Genomic DNA, 15,545 nt, shown 5'->3' with positions numbered 1-15,545 from the left:
ATTATGATGCTATATATACAGAGTGATGAAAAAAATTACCAGCTAAATAAATGAATAAATCCCTTAAAATGAATATTAGCAGCCTGAAAAATTTGTTAGCAATTATGCATACAACTCTGTGTAATATATATATACGTTAATTTATATTCTTATATGCACACCTTTTCGTTGTTTTAATCTAATCAACCGGTTGCATATTTTCAAATACATGATACGATAGACTGAATATAAAGAAATTATTTTCAATACACTTTATAAAATTTACTTTTTACTTTGATATTTGTGACTGATAATTGTTTTATATGGTATACCAATAAAGATTAATGGTATATTTTCTTTTTCACACTCCATATACACAATATAATCTATATATATATATGTATATTTTTTTTTTTAATTTAATTTTTATTAATATATATCAAAATATAGATTTGTCTGTGTATGTGTAACTTATTGTATACTCAATGTTTTTATCATCTCTGTTCATTTGTAGATTTTTAGTTATATATGTAAAATTGACTATATAATAAGCTATAGAAAAAAATGTCTTATAACCGTAAACAAGATGTAAGACTATAAGAGTATGTTTATATGAAATGCAAAAGCATTTAATTAAATCTCAACAAATAAAATTAATGAAACTGATATAAAATGTATCATTTTTAATATGAAATAATTTTAATGTGTTTTTTCTGTATAATTCCATAACAAGAAATTATTTTCATTACTGTCGACCGTTAGCAGCAGCATTTTGCTGTGCTTGGATAAATTCTGGATAATCTATATATCCATCCCTATTCATGTCATCTACAGCAAGAATTGGATCGATTAAATTGATCAATTCACTATCCTTAAATAATTTGTCTCCGCCATTCGGTGTTCCAGGTTCCTTATTACTTTGTTCTATATATATATACCGGGTAAAGCATTTAAAATAGGCTACCTAAATAACTCGATTGCTATTGATGATAGATAAAAATATATCAGACGAAACTTACTTGGATTCGAGAATGATATAGTTCCATATTGTGTAAATGTAACGTACTGTTATACGGTACGTTTTTATTTTTTATCTTTTAAGCAAAAATAAAAATGTAACAATAATAAAAATGATGAATTGACTTTCATATATTACGCCACCCTCGAAACCAAGTAAGTTTCGCCTAACACATTTTTTTCTATCACCATTAGCAATCGAGTTATTCAGATGGCCTGTTTTAAATGACTCACCCAGTATAAAAAAATTATTTATTTATTAATACAACATATTGCTTATATAGTATCTAATTCATGTAGAAATATAATTTTTATATTTACCATGCCAATGAATGAGAGATTTTATTAATTCGCATCCATCTAATTTGTTATTGTTATCTGAATCATGCATTTTAAAATAATGAAACTGCAATTCCTGTTCCGTCATTTTACTTGTATCGATTGGAACTTCCATATGTTCTGCGATATGACTAAAAGAATATTACTTTTGAATACAAATTAAATAGCAAGTTATCAAAAAATTCAACTTAATATCTTGTAAATGTTGATGTTCAATTTATTTATAAAATTACTATTACTCACGCTTTTTCTTGAGCTATATTGGCAGCATTAAGTATTTGTTGAGGTTGATGATTGTGATCGTACATTTGTTGCTGTACAGGAGCTTGAACAGGTACCTGTTGTTGTACAGGTACTTGATGAGCTGGCACATGTTGTACGGATGGTGCTTGATGAACTGGCACATGTTGTACTGGAACTTGCTGTGTGTGTGTGTGTGGTGTTATATCGAGAGAGAGAAAGAGAGAGATACAATAATTAAATTAAATAAAAGATTAAAAATTCAGAGCTGTTATATATTATTAACCATATATATTTTCATTATATATTATATTATTGATTTACTTGTTGTGGTACTTGTTGTGGTACTTGCTGTGGTACTTGTTGGTGCATTTGCTGATTAGGCTATATAGAAAAAAAAAATAAATAAATAAATTCTATTAAAATGAAAAATATTTTTTTTTAAATGAAACATATAAGAAATGATTTTCTTTTATAATAAATATAATTTTAAAAGACAGGGAAACATTGAATCTCTTATTCCAAGTATACCATATGTTTCTTAAGGATAATAAGAATAAATATATACCTGCTGAACTTGATAATGTTGAGGAGGTACACCTGGTGCAATTCTTTGACCTTGTCCAAATGTATTATCTACTCCAAAAAATCCAATAAGTAACCACAGAGTCCAATACATTTTGAAACACTGCTTTGAAAATAATCACTGTAACAAACCGGTAAATAAGAAACCTGGTATTTTCAATCAAACAATAAATACTAACAATTTCTTTTGTTTATAATGAAAAATTTATTATTCTGATTAATATAAAAAAAAAATAAAAAATACCTTAATTATATTCAGAAAGGAAAGAGAAGATATTTAAATGAATATGTATTTATATATGTGACTTTCTTTTTCTTAACAGATCACTACTGTTCACTGTTACAGGTTAAGTTTTACAAACAGCCATGCAGATCTGACGTGGACTTATATCATGATAGCGCTAGTACTGGCTGTGGCTGATAGTACTTACTACTTACTACTGACTGTTGGATAACCTGCTTTGACTACAATGAATAGTATATACATGTCTGCCGCTTCGAAATGTGAGTAAGTTTCTAATTACGCGTTACATGGGAACCTAAATATGTATACTACAATATTACATTAACAATGTTTAAAGTTTCATGAGATTATTATAATATGCGTACGTATTAATGAATATTATGAATAAAACAATGTGATTTTAAAGCTGACATTTATTAAATGTTGCAAAAAGCGAACTATGGACGTCGCGGAGGACGCCGAAGGATCTTTAGATCCCCGTATACAGGTGACTCATTAATATCAATTTTTATTATAACATTATTATTATCATTATATTTTTCATTTGTTTTTATATTTATTTATTCATATATTTTATTTATTTTATTTTCGTGCATAGATATTTGATGTATACGAAAATAAGGTTATGTACTTTTGACATTTGTAAGTAACGCCCGTACTACTTTGTTACCTGGTACAATGGCCTAGTTATCTATGCTTTTATGTTTTATTGTGAATTTTTATTTATATATATATGTATATATGATTAAAAATAACATTATTATATACTTTCTCTCTTTCTATGAATTTTAATGTTATATTATTTTACATTATTATGTTATTTTCATTTAATAATTTTATTGACAATAATGATTTTATGATTTAAGATGATCATGATGATATAAGTATTCTATTTTTAGATCGAGTTGGAGAATTTAAACAATGCTACAGATGATATTAATAAACTTGAGACTGAATTAGATGTGAGTTAACGAGATAAGATATCAGTCTGATTATTTTTCTTTTTTCTTATCCGTTATAATTGTTAATATTTATATATGTATGTGTATGCAGGAAGCACATACCGCATTTAGACAATTGCTTTCTGAATCGACAAGGCGATTGAAAGAAGTAGCAGACAAATTAGGAATAACATGTATTGAAAAAGCAAGATGTTATTATGAAGCTTTGGAAATAGCTCATTTAGCACAAGTCAGTCTTGATATATAAGTATAGATATAATGTTTATAAAAAAGAGAGAGAGAGAGAGAGGAAAATTTGTAATATTTATTTTACATGTTTTTTATTACATCTACTTAGGTGGAATGCCAAAAACAAGCTCAATTATTTCAAAGAGCTAGCGAAATACATGCAGCTGCTAAAGAAACTGTGGCCTTGGCCGAAACAAGATTTACATCGCATCAACATGAATGGAAGTTTGATCAAGCTTGGCAGGACATGTTGAATCATGCTACTATTAAAGTAAATAGTTTTTGTTGCTTATCTCAGTATTTCAACCTGTACAATAATATTATAATAAATAAATAATGTGCAGGTTATGGACGCGGAAAATCAAAAAGCAGAATGCGGTAGGGAACATCATAGGAAAGCAATGATCTTTCAAGATGCGGAGCAAAAGTTATTTCAGTTGGAAGAAAAATATCGTCGTTATATCATTAAATCTAGGCCATATTTTGAGGTGAAAGCTCAATGCGATCAAATGTTAACAACGCAAAAAGAAAGAGTGGAGTATTTGCAAAAAGCAATAAAAGATGCAAAACATAATTATGCATCGAGTCTTCGTATTTTAGAAGACATTAGTAATCAAATACATCAACAAAGAAAAGATAATGGTATCATTGATACAAAAAGGCTGCCTATGTTTGTAATATATGTTGCTCTTGCAAACATATATCTTGTTACTTCTTTTTATAGATATCCTTGCTAATGGCCCGAGAGAACCAGGTGTAGGTGCAGAATTGATTAGTTCTGGAGATAATATGACATACAGAATGGATTTTGAAAATATAAATCATAAAAATATAACATCTACTATAGATAATGAATATAGGAAAAATACTCACCATCAACGAGATAATGTCAGCATAAAAACTTTATTTTTTTTTTTTAATAAAATTTTATTCAGTCGTATAGTGTGTTAGATATATTTTAATATATCTAATTATTTTAATTTCAGGATGATGTTAAGATTGCATCGTGTAACGGGCATCTTGGCCGAAGATCTGTAGATGGTAGCGAAGCTACATCTAATCAATGGGAATTAGAGTTACAAGCTAGTATGGAAAAATTAAATTGTTCTCCATTTAATATTAAAGATTCAGAGAATGATGAGAGAAAGTTAAGAGACATACTTGATAAAAATATATGTGGTATGCATTTAAGGGATAAGAACAATACGATTGATTTTACAGATAATTTAAAAAGCGAAGAGTCTTCTGAACGTACAGTGAATTCATTAGAAAAACTATCTACAGATATAGAAATAAGTAAAAAATTCATCGATGTACCATCGGTATCAAGTTCAACGAGTTCGCAATCATTATGCCATAATATTTTCAATTCAGTTCAAGCAAGATCAAAATATATCAATGATATTACTAAATCTTTATATAAGGAATCTAATACCAAAAAAAATTATCCTATCGAAACAGTAAAAAGTTCAGAGAAAGTAGTAAATTCAAATACGTCTACTACGTATTTATCAAAAAGAATCTCAGAAATGGATTTGAATAATTCAAAATCTCAAACGAAAGCCATAAAGAATTTACAAGACATTAAACATAATTACAGTATGCCAAAATTATATGATTGTATAGAATCTAATCTTATTGACAAGGTAATGACAAATGTTACGAGTCCTAGTTTAAACAATTTATCAACATCTACTTGTTATAGTGCCAATTCTTCACCAATAAAATCGGTTAATTTATTTTCATCGAAAACTAAACGATTATCAAACAACGACTTACATAAAATTCAATGTAAAACTTCTTTCGAAAGATTAAGAAAAAAATCAGCTAGTATAAAGGAACTGCCACTATTATCATTAGTTGGTATTTCAACAACGTCATTTCCAACGCGCAAAGAAAAAAGTAGTAGCATGAACGATTTAAATTCTAAATAAACAGAAGAAAGTGTAAGTTAATAATTCTAACTTTGGTCTCTATATTTAGCTAGAAATATATATGATAATTAATTTAATAAACAAACAAACAAAAATATATTAACAAAAATAATTTCAAGTGATACTTTGACATTGTGATGAACTTTTGAAGAAATTCATATAGGAAGAAAAAGAAACAATAACAATAACAAAATAACAAAATTAATCTATAATATCCAATAACATATATAATTATAACATTAAAAAAATAAATGAATGAAATTTAACATTCGAAGATAAATTTATTCGTTAATAAAGAAATATATAGACCCGAAAAGAGAAAAAGTGTTAGGTATAATTCAGTAACAGGGTTTAATACGTGAGCTGCTTAATAAATATATAATTTAATATTATATACATATTATATATATACATATAGATAAAATTAGTTATAATTATAAGAATTCTTTATATTTGTAGGCTCGTAGGTATGATATGGAAGTAAGAAATATGAATGTTTCCTAATTATTTTTTTTTTTATTGGATTTCCCTAAAAATTTTCGATGTTTTCTTTTTATTTACTGTAAATTTCGAGCTTAAGGCTCGCGTCGTTATAAATTTATTTGTATTGATATACATAGTGTTTCACATATGCAGGTATAACTTTAGTGGTTGTTTCAATACGCTAAAATAAAAAAAAAAGTTATAATGCGGAAACAAGGTTTTACTAGGCATATGACTGTATGATTTTTTTTCTTATTTTAATGTACTGAAACACTACTGAACTTATATTTTGAAACACCTTGTATAGATATATATACTGTTATGTATGAATATTTACAATTTCACATTTGTAGATATTACCGAATTTTATTAAACAGTTTGATATTTCTTATATATTTGTTTTCTTATTTTTATTTGTAATAAATTTCGAATATTTCTTTGATGTTATTCGTAAATTTTATGTTTAATAATTCTTTTTATAATAATCTATATTTGTCACAGAAAGTAAGAAGAGTGTTTATTTTTACCGCTTATATCGAAGTTAAAAAATTCATATCGATATATTGTTTGCAATAATCGATCTATCGATAATACCGAAACATTCATTTGTTATCGTACGAGAATGCCGGTAATTCCGAAGAAACGTGCTCTGTTTTTTGTGAGAAGTATTAACAATAATTTATTTTATTTTAATTTGTCATTTTAATTAAAATGGAGATGTTAACTATGAATTCAAATAATGACTCTAAAGCTATTGTAAGTATCTAATATACCACGTTTATTTCAATATCATTTAATTCAAAGATAACAATTTTGTCAAGGTTATGTTTTTTACGATTCATTGTTAGTTGTTTTTAAAATGTAAGTAATATAGTATGTAATTTTTTACATATATAAATAATTAAAAATTATTCGAATTAAGTCTAATTCTGAAATTTTATGATCATAATTTTTTTTTTTTGTAATATAATGTATCTTAAATATTTTTATTATAGGACGACAATGACGAATTAGGTAAATTAAAAAAGAATTATTTGCTATTAAAACGAAAAATTTGTAGAACGCAGTAAGTTATTTTTATATTACTTATAATTATAATTTATTTTATATATAAATATTCTTGTTGTATAATCATATATAATTATTTGTGATAATCATTTGTTAGCGAATTGATTAGACAGTACAATGATAAGGTGAAAGAATGTGATCGCATAAATATAGAGTTAAACTTGGCACATACAGAACTTAAAACATTGAAAACTGATTATAATGGAGTATTGGGAAAAGTTATTAAATTAGAACTTGTAAGTAATCTATTTGAGAGAGAATATTTAGTTTTATATATAATAATTAAATATTATTAATTTATTTTATTAGCAAAATACAGAGTATAAGAAACAAATTACATCTATGTCGAGTACGACAGAAACACAGGAAATTCAAATTGCTGGGAATCAACAACATTTGAATCAATTATCATCTAAATTAAAGGAAGTAGAAGATAAACATGCGGATGAAAAACTGCAATGGGAAATGGAAAAATCTGTATTAAAAGGTATCTGATAAATATATGCATAATAATATTGCAATATATACATACGATTAGAGTATAAATATTTATATCAAATCTTTTTATATCATGTTTATAAATTATATTACCAGACAAAATCAAAGAAATGGAGCATGTATTAAAGATTACTAAGAATAGTAATTCTTCAATAAAGAAGATAAATAAATCGCAAGGGATAGATAAAGGCACAAATTGTAATTTTCAAAGTTAGTATTTCAATAATATTTATTGATGTTGCATAAGTGAATTGATTAAGCATATTTAAGAATTTAGATCTTATTGTATTTTACAGATTTAATATCAAAAGTAAATGTTGCTGTGAATACAATGAATGACAGTACAATTACTCGGGCTGACAAAAATGTAATAACAAATTTGTCTTTTGGAACCAAGAAAATGAATGTTTATCCTTTGATTTGTGATAATTGTGATAGCTTATTTTCTAATCCTATTAAAACAATTTGCAAGGCAATGACTAAAAAAAATGAAATGATTGAGCCAATTCCTCCGTGTAGGGAGGTTGAAAAAGGTTTATTTTTTACTGTTTTTCTTTTTACTAATAACTAGAAGTATATTGATATTTAAAACAAAGTATATATGATTCTTTTTTTAATAGATCAGAAGAATGATGAAAGAGTTAATTTTCAAAATCCATCAAAAGATAAAAGTAAATCCAATAATAGTACATTTGAATTATCCAAAATATCCGCATTAAAGGAAGATCAAAATTCTCATGCTATAAAAGAAGAACTTTCGGTCAACTTAGTACAACAGACAACTACTGAAAGTTTAACGCATTATATGAATGAGTTAAGAAATCAGATGAAAAGATTAGAAAAAAAGATAAATAAGCAATCTCATAAGAAGGAGCTACCAGATTATAATTATTTCCAACCTTCACCATACAGCAATTATTTTCATAATGACATGTTAAACTATAATTCATTGCTTAATTTGATGTCACGTGTTTTAAATAATGTGAACGAAACCGCACGTAGCAGTAAAAAAATTCGAAAGGAAAAACATGAATCTAAATCTCGCAAACTTATTTTAAAAAAGACAAAGCGCAAACGAGTACAGAAGATTGTGTCCGCATCTAATGATGCTTGGAAAGTGGATTCAATCGTACCTTGCTATAAACAAATTATAAGAACTGATAATTCTACATCAAATAATCATCTAAATAGATCGCCTAGTCTTATTAACAATGATCTAGTGTTAGATGATGGTTCAAGCAATACAAATGTTGAAAAAGATATATGTCGCAATAATATAATTAAAACTGCAAATGATAATATATCGAAATCAAATAGTTTGAATGGTAAACAATGTTTAAGTTCTACGATAATTGAAGAAATACAACCAGTACGTGATACTCGATTTATTTTAGAACCATTAAATCTTAAAAATAACACTTTTCTTCAATATAAGACTATTATTGTTGCTGGTAATGATATTATTAATGATTTAGATCCTACTAGCAGTATAGCTTCCGTATTAAGTGCAGATATTTCTATGAATAATAAGTTTAATGTGTCTAAGAAGCAAATAAATATTCCTTTTACCAATATATATAAATCTGATAATACTGAAAACACGATAGAAGATATATCAAATCCAATCGGTAAAGTTCCAATTCATGTAAATACTTCAGATTCTACCTCTAATAATACTGCAATTAATACCAATGTTAAGAACCGAAAACGTAAATTACAGACATTTGAGAATAAATTAAATCAATTGAATTTAATTAAAGATTTGCAAACTCCGGAGAAAAATAATAAAAGTATTCACAATATTGAAAGTACAAGAGAAACTATTTGTGAAAAAAAAATAAATAGCAAATTGAATGTTCAGATAGTTAATTCAGATGTTGTGCTTAAAAAAAAGAAACGTATAATATATGAAGCGGAAATGAGTAATCAGGAAATATCGACATTAAGTAATAAAAATTTAAATGTAATTCAAGAAATGGACGATGAGCCTGTTGAAGCGGCACAAGCAAATATATTAGATTGTACATCTTTAAACAAAAAAGAAACTAAATATATCGAAAAGCAAAATAATAACAGGAAAGTTCCAAAAAAGCAGGATAAATTTAATATAAAGAAAATTCCCAAATCTAAGTGCGTATTTGCTACAAATAAAAGTCGTACTAGATTATTGGGCAATATAAATAATATGCGGTCTCGTCGTCTAATTAAAAACGGAAATTTAAAGTTGTTCGATTCAAATGAACCAATAACTAAACAAGATGAAAGTAGTGATAAGGAAAAATGTATACCTAAACCTGCATGTAATAAAGATAATAAAACGAAAAAAAGTTTGGTGAAAAGTATTAGCGAATTAAAAGCAATAAATAAAGACTTAATTGAAGATTTGCCGGACAACACTTTTAACAATGAAACGCAAATAAAGTTAACAGATAACTCAGAAACATTAATGGAAAATGAGCAAATGCTTGCTGCTAATTCGATTTCTATATCTACTGATATAAATGAGAGTACAAAAGATGAATGTTTTACTACTACAATGACACCATTAAAAGACTCGAAGTTAATGCAAGATGAGGATGCACTTATTAATATTAATGAAAAAGCCAAGAGAGAAAACATTGAATCATGTCATAAACTTATTTCCGATGAAGAGAATAAAATGATAAAAAGTATCTATTCAGATTGTTCTAAGTTTAAATTAATTAGTCATCTAAAAGAGAACTATATTTCTAAAGATAGATGTGAAAAGTCTTTGAAGAATAATATTAATGAACCGATTCAAAATGTAGCAATAAAACCACAAATATTAAATCTGAACGAAATCGATACTTCAATCCATTCTGAATATAATATTGAATCACAAATGACAAGACTCGAAACTTCTATGTTCGTTGAAGAAGAAGCAACTGCAGAGATACTTAACAGAAGTATAAAAGAAACAGAAGAATTTAATTTAGAATCCAATAACATTGATATGAAAACAGAAAAGATCATTGAAATACCTCTAGACGAAGAGGATAATTTAATTATTAACGCTGAAGAACAACATAATAGCGATATAATAACTACAGAAAAAAGCAACGAATTAATTAAAGATATAGGTATAAATAATCCGACTTTTGAATTACTTAGTCCTTTAAAAGATAATCAGATTTTTAATGATACCTGTGAATCTTCTTTGGAGAATAATTTGCAAAATGTAACAAAAAATTCACGAAAATTACCTGTAAGAGGATTAGGTGCCTTAATTGATTCCAAACATATGCGTGAGTTAAAAAGGATAAAGAAAACAGGCGTTCAAAAGCAAAGCAAAGTAATGGAATTGGATAAAATAAACAAAGATTTATCGACTAGTGATAATTACAAAAATAGAAAAGTACATGCAAAAATGTCTAAAAATTCAATAAACACAACAAAGCCTAATAATAATTTAAATATTCAATCGCATAATGCGATAATCAATGACTTAAAAGTTGTTTCCGCGAATAGCAGAGTGAATAATACACATGCTGATAATAATAATTTAAATTCTTTAGTTAATCCCATTGTATTATTAGAAAATTATTTACAACAAAATTTACATCCCGAAGGATTGAAAAAGTCCAGACAAGAATTGAAGAAGCAAGAATCATTGTATGAAAAAATAGGTATATTGTTATACTCTTTTGTCAGTATATTATAATAATCTTTGAAATATTTTTCAAAGATAAATTTGTTTTTTTTTTCAGATAAGTTTGTTCAGAAGCAATTAAACAAAATTGTAAATAATACTGATTGGGCTATGCCTGTACATAGAGATGTTGTTGAAAAATTGTCTTCTACATGTAGTGCTCGTATTATAGCCAAGTACGTAGATATATACTATAAAATTTCTCTTGGAGGATGTATTTATTAAATGGAATGAAAATTATGATTGTATAATATTTGTATATTTTTTTATTTACAGAGGTATAGTGAACTTTGTGCTTATAAGAAGAAATGATAATTTAGATAAAACTTATACACCGCCAGCACCTCTAATGACAGTGGATCAACAAAAAATTGTAGCATTATTAGTTGATCTTGAAATTAAAGTACCTACAGTGATAAAATGGGTTCAAGCAGGAATCGAATTTAAAATTTTTAGATTGAATTGCACACCTACGGTATGTTAATGTGAATTTTTATTATATTAATTTTCTTTATTTTTTCTTTTCTTTTTAGTTTTATAAGATCATTAATATCATGAAAATATTTGTATTTAATTATTTAGTTTTATCAAATTGAAAATCTCATACGAGTATACATTGCTCTAACAAGGATACAAAAGGATCGAGAAAAACTTAGAATGTTATGTTGTGATGCTTTATATTGTCTCGGATTCTCTGCAGTTCCAATTATTTATACGGTATTGACATGTTGGCCAGAAGTATTTCCACAGTGTACAGAAAATACTGGTTGGTAGATGTACATATGTATATTTATATTATAATATACAATATAATAAAACATAATAAGAGTAAATTAATAATCATAAGTATAAATTGTTACATTTCAGATATGTTACCAAAGTGCATAGCACATTGTATTATGTCTTTACAGGCTAATCATTTACCTCAGTTACAAAGTTTAAAAAATTTCTTATCAATGTATTTTAATTATAAAAAAGGAAGTTACGTAACTAAAAATCTAGTAGAAGAATTATTAAGATCTTTTGAAAGTAAGATATAATATCTATGTACGCTATATAGAAATATTTAAAAAATGTTTCAATAAATATATATTTTATTAGTAGGAAGTCAATCTAAGGAAAATACTGAAAGTTTGAGAACAGCTGTAATATTGCTTGCAAAAAAGGAAGGTGTATTATGGACTCATAATAATATTATAAGGAGCACTTTGTTACCAAATATAGTCGGTAGAAAGTATGCGTTTGTCCAGGAGGTATTTGCTTTACTCGGTAAGTTTTTATTGAAAATATATAAAAATCATATATATATATCTATACTAATAAGAAATTATAATAACATTTATTTTCATATAGGCAATCTTATGCGTACTTTCCCTTTAGAAGATAAGGATGGAATTGTAAAAAATACTGTCGAACAACTTGCAGATTTACTTGATTCGGGAGAAGGTAATACAAAAACATTGATATATTTTAATTATAACATTTGATCTGATATTATAAATAGTACACACAAATGCTATAATATTTCTTTTCCTATTATTTTCGAAATTAGGCCCCCACGATCAACAGGAAGGCATAGCATCAGCACTGCTAAGTTTATCTAGACACGACTTGATGAAAGTTATAAATACTGTATTGAAATGGATCCCAAATGAACCTTTAAGAGCTTCAACTATGGATCAATATTCTGCACTCTTCAGGCTAAGAACAAGAGCTTTTTGGAAAAAATATTTAAAATCTGTTGAAAAAAAATTAACCCAAATAGAATCTAAAGATCATAATGTATACATAAGTAAGTAATACATACCTCGTCATAATGTATACAATAAGAATAAATAATATAATTAGACGTAATAATATTTTTAGAAGCTTCTCTAATTAGACAAAAAAAAATTCGTACAAATAGTCGTTTTAATTAATTTTTTACTATACTGATAATATCGAACGCGCGATAAAAAATGTTTATAGAAGACTAAGCATTAATATCTAAAATCTAACTTCATTTCCTTTTTTTATCTTTTTTTTTTTTAAAAGATTTTGATATTAATGTGCACATGACAAGTATTAATAGAATTACGATTTAGAATTATTACTGACAAGTAGATATAATAATTAAATTTAAATTTTTGTAATTTACTTACTCTCGCTTTTTCTTTTGTTTTTAAATGTGATATATGTGTATATTATATATTTTAAAATATTCTTCTGTAAAAAATAGTGAAAAATTGATATTCCTAATTTTTGTGTTGGTTAGTTTCGGATCATTCTTTTTACATATATCTCAGTTAATATTTGTTAATTTAATAATATGTATATTAGAAATAATAGATCACCCATGCAGTGCGCTTTGTATACAGATAAAGTGTAAATATATAACGTGTGATAGTAACAGATATGGAATTGTTTAATTTAATATACATAAATTGTAATACATATATTATACCATCTTGTAACGCTTGTTAATATGATATTTATCCATATTCGGTTTGATTTAATAAAATAATATTAATAATAGCATATATATAAATGGAGGAAAAGAAAACTTGTTGAATTTGGGACACATCAGAAAAACAAAGATAGCTTATCTATTTTTGTTATTATTGTTTACAGTGATAGATAAATGCATAGTGCGGAATTTATAATTATAACTCACAAGTTAAATATTATTTAAACTATTCCATGGGATATATTTATATTCCAGGAAAGTTAATAATGTATGACTGATTAGTCGTGGAAACACTAATATCAGTGAATGATGACTTTCCTGAGTTAAGGCGAGGTTTTAACTATAGTTAAAGAGAGAAAGGGAGAGAGGAAAGAGAGAGAGAGAGAGAGAAAAAATAAAAAAGAAATAAAACAATACTCACGAATTAATAAGTTAACTTATATCTATATATATATATATATATGAACGTGTGATTGACCATACACTCCTCTCCCCATACGCAGGATATATTAATAATATATATTAAATTTTCTGTAACATACACACCACACACAATGCGTTTCAATATTTATGTATTTGAACATTTTTTGGGAAACAAGGTGTTACAAGGTTTTTTAATAGTATTTTTTTTTACTTTTTGTTTTTTTTTTTTATCTTTCTTTTTTAATAAGATGACGTCGAAAAATAACGGTCAATGAATCATGAAAATGATAATGACAATGAATAATAATAATAATAATTAATAATATTANAATAAGATGACGTCGAAAAATAACGGTCAATGAATCATGAAAATGATAATGACAATGAATAATAATAATAATAATTAATAATATTAATAATGAAAAATATTTATAATATATAATAAAGGAGAGATAATAGTTATAATAATTAATAATGATAGTGATGTGTCAAGGACAAATGATGATAATATTTTTTAATTATAATTGTAGCAATATTAATAATTAATAATTAATAATAATAATAATACTAATAATAATAATACTAATAATAATAATAATAATCAACATATTTAGCTTTCACACGCAAAGAGCATGTTAAATACATGTACATGTTTTTTTTGTGTGTTTACAAAAATAATAACAATATTTTTTAATGTAACATTGCCGATCAATGATCTCTCTTTCTATCTTTTATATTTTTCTGTTCTCTTTCTTTACCTTCTCTTATTTTTGTTTTTATTATCGTTCAATAGAATTAAGTTCATAATATTCTCTCTCGGTTATTATTGTTAGTTTAAAGAATACTAGGCTCTCCATTTTCCTGTGGATAATCTATATATTTGTTATAATAATTATTTTTTATTTATTATATTTTTGTTTAATTCGACATTGTCTTTGGTACATTCAAAACGGACAGCATACCGCGAGTTACGAATTTTGGTATATGTAGTTATTTATTTATGTATTTATTTATTTATTTTGTATGTCGGACGTGGTACCAACCATTCGCCGTCATAAAGCGCACGCATAATTAATTATCAATCATAATAAGAGGGGCTTAGGGTGGGGTAATGATGGTAGTTGTAGGGGTGTGATGAAGAATATTTTTATCTTTTCTATAAGAGCAAAAAAGCACCATATACGTGTATCTCCTCATCGTGTACACATTCACGCACATACACACAGGCACATACAGTCACACAGATAAATGGCGATGACGATAGATAATTATGATGGTCATAATTACGACGATCAAGATTACCATGATAAAATGACATCATGGTCACGATGATATTATTTATATATTTATTAAAATATTATTATGTGATGATAATAGTATTTATTAAATAATAATAATAATAATAATAATAATAATAATAATAATAATA

The 15,545-nt window shown here is 26.0% G+C and overlaps 3 protein-coding genes across 8 annotated transcripts; 2 read left to right on the top strand and 1 right to left on the bottom strand.

Moving 5' to 3' along the window:
* Positions 1 to 417: 417 nt before the first annotated feature.
* LOC106786356 (cell division protein ZipA-like) lies at positions 418 to 2,601 on the bottom strand. Its single transcript, XM_014747632.1, has 6 exons — positions 2,405 to 2,601; positions 2,144 to 2,281; positions 1,900 to 1,959; positions 1,579 to 1,757; positions 1,318 to 1,466; positions 418 to 903 (listed from the first exon to the last, which is right to left on the bottom strand). Exons 2-6 carry the CDS (start codon positions 2,252 to 2,254, stop codon positions 725 to 727), a joined length of 678 nt encoding a protein of 225 aa, XP_014603118.1. The 5' UTR covers positions 2,255 to 2,281; positions 2,405 to 2,601; the 3' UTR covers positions 418 to 724.
* A 30-nt stretch (positions 2,602 to 2,631) lies between these two features.
* Positions 2,632 to 5,792, top strand: LOC106786351 (SH3 domain-binding protein 5 homolog). 3 transcript variants are annotated; one of them, XM_014747617.1, is made up of 8 exons: positions 2,632 to 2,765; positions 2,838 to 2,891; positions 3,304 to 3,366; positions 3,458 to 3,595; positions 3,704 to 3,865; positions 3,939 to 4,236; positions 4,319 to 4,482; positions 4,581 to 5,792. In XM_014747617.1, exons 2-8 carry the CDS (start codon positions 2,844 to 2,846, stop codon positions 5,526 to 5,528), a joined length of 1,821 nt encoding a protein of 606 aa, XP_014603103.1. In that variant the 5' UTR covers positions 2,632 to 2,765; positions 2,838 to 2,843; the 3' UTR covers positions 5,529 to 5,792. The 3 variants fall into 3 exon arrangements, with proteins under 3 accessions (XP_014603103.1, XP_014603102.1, XP_014603104.1); XM_014747618.1 differs by having other exon boundaries at positions 2,650 to 2,668; XM_014747616.1 differs by having other exon boundaries at positions 2,632 to 2,891.
* A 747-nt stretch (positions 5,793 to 6,539) lies between these two features.
* Positions 6,540 to 14,394, top strand: LOC106786401 (protein PF14_0175-like). 4 transcript variants are annotated; one of them, XM_014747746.1, is made up of 15 exons: positions 6,540 to 6,767; positions 7,007 to 7,077; positions 7,177 to 7,315; positions 7,389 to 7,566; positions 7,674 to 7,787; positions 7,874 to 8,110; positions 8,198 to 11,224; positions 11,306 to 11,423; positions 11,524 to 11,722; positions 11,830 to 12,013; positions 12,115 to 12,276; positions 12,352 to 12,516; positions 12,601 to 12,693; positions 12,800 to 13,039; positions 13,949 to 14,394. In XM_014747746.1, exons 1-15 carry the CDS (start codon positions 6,723 to 6,725, stop codon positions 13,969 to 13,971), a joined length of 4,995 nt encoding a protein of 1,664 aa, XP_014603232.1. In that variant the 5' UTR covers positions 6,540 to 6,722; the 3' UTR covers positions 13,972 to 14,394. The 4 variants fall into 4 exon arrangements, with proteins under 4 accessions (XP_014603232.1, XP_014603231.1, XP_014603233.1 ...); XM_014747745.1 differs by having other exon boundaries at positions 12,349 to 12,516; XM_014747747.1 differs by lacking the exon at positions 13,949 to 14,394 and having other exon boundaries at positions 6,541 to 6,767; positions 12,349 to 12,516; positions 12,800 to 13,630.
* Positions 14,395 to 15,545: the final 1,151 nt, after the last annotated feature.

The sequence above is a fragment of the Polistes canadensis genome, unplaced genomic scaffold (assembly GCF_001313835.1).
Source record: "Polistes canadensis isolate GaletaPanama2010 unplaced genomic scaffold, ASM131383v1 scaffold_72, whole genome shotgun sequence".
NCBI classification, from domain to species: domain Eukaryota; kingdom Metazoa; phylum Arthropoda; class Insecta; order Hymenoptera; family Vespidae; genus Polistes; species Polistes canadensis.
The sequence above is the reverse complement of the archived record's forward strand: the minus strand, read 5'-3'. Positions and strand labels throughout refer to the sequence as shown.

Bases quoted from the DNA above. Each gene is read 5' to 3' on its own strand.
- LOC106786351 (XM_014747617.1), top strand. From the start codon at position 2,844: ATGGACGTCGCGGAGGACGCCGAAGGATCTTTAGATCCCCGTATACAG. The intron at 3,596-3,703 runs GTCAGTCTTGAT...ACATCTACTTAG, and splicing joins AAATAGCTCATTTAGCACAA to GTGGAATGCCAAAAACAAGC. The intron at 3,866-3,938 runs GTAAATAGTTTT...AATAATGTGCAG, and splicing joins TGAATCATGCTACTATTAAA to GTTATGGACGCGGAAAATCA.
- LOC106786401 (XM_014747745.1), top strand. From the start codon at position 6,723: ATGGAGATGTTAACTATGAATTCAAATAATGACTCTAAAGCTATT. The intron at 7,078-7,176 runs GTAAGTTATTTT...ATCATTTGTTAG, and splicing joins CGAAAAATTTGTAGAACGCA to CGAATTGATTAGACAGTACA. The intron at 8,111-8,197 runs GTTTATTTTTTA...TTTTTTTAATAG, and splicing joins GTGTAGGGAGGTTGAAAAAG to ATCAGAAGAATGATGAAAGA.
- LOC106786356 (XM_014747632.1), bottom strand. From the start codon at position 2,254: ATGTATTGGACTCTGTGGTTACTTATTGGATTTTTTGGAGTAGATAAT. The intron at 1,960-2,143 runs GTATATATTTAT...TTTTCTATATAG, and splicing joins AACATTATCAAGTTCAGCAG to CCTAATCAGCAAATGCACCA. The intron at 1,758-1,899 runs GTAAATCAATAA...ACACACACACAG, and splicing joins CACAACAAGTACCACAACAA to CAAGTTCCAGTACAACATGT.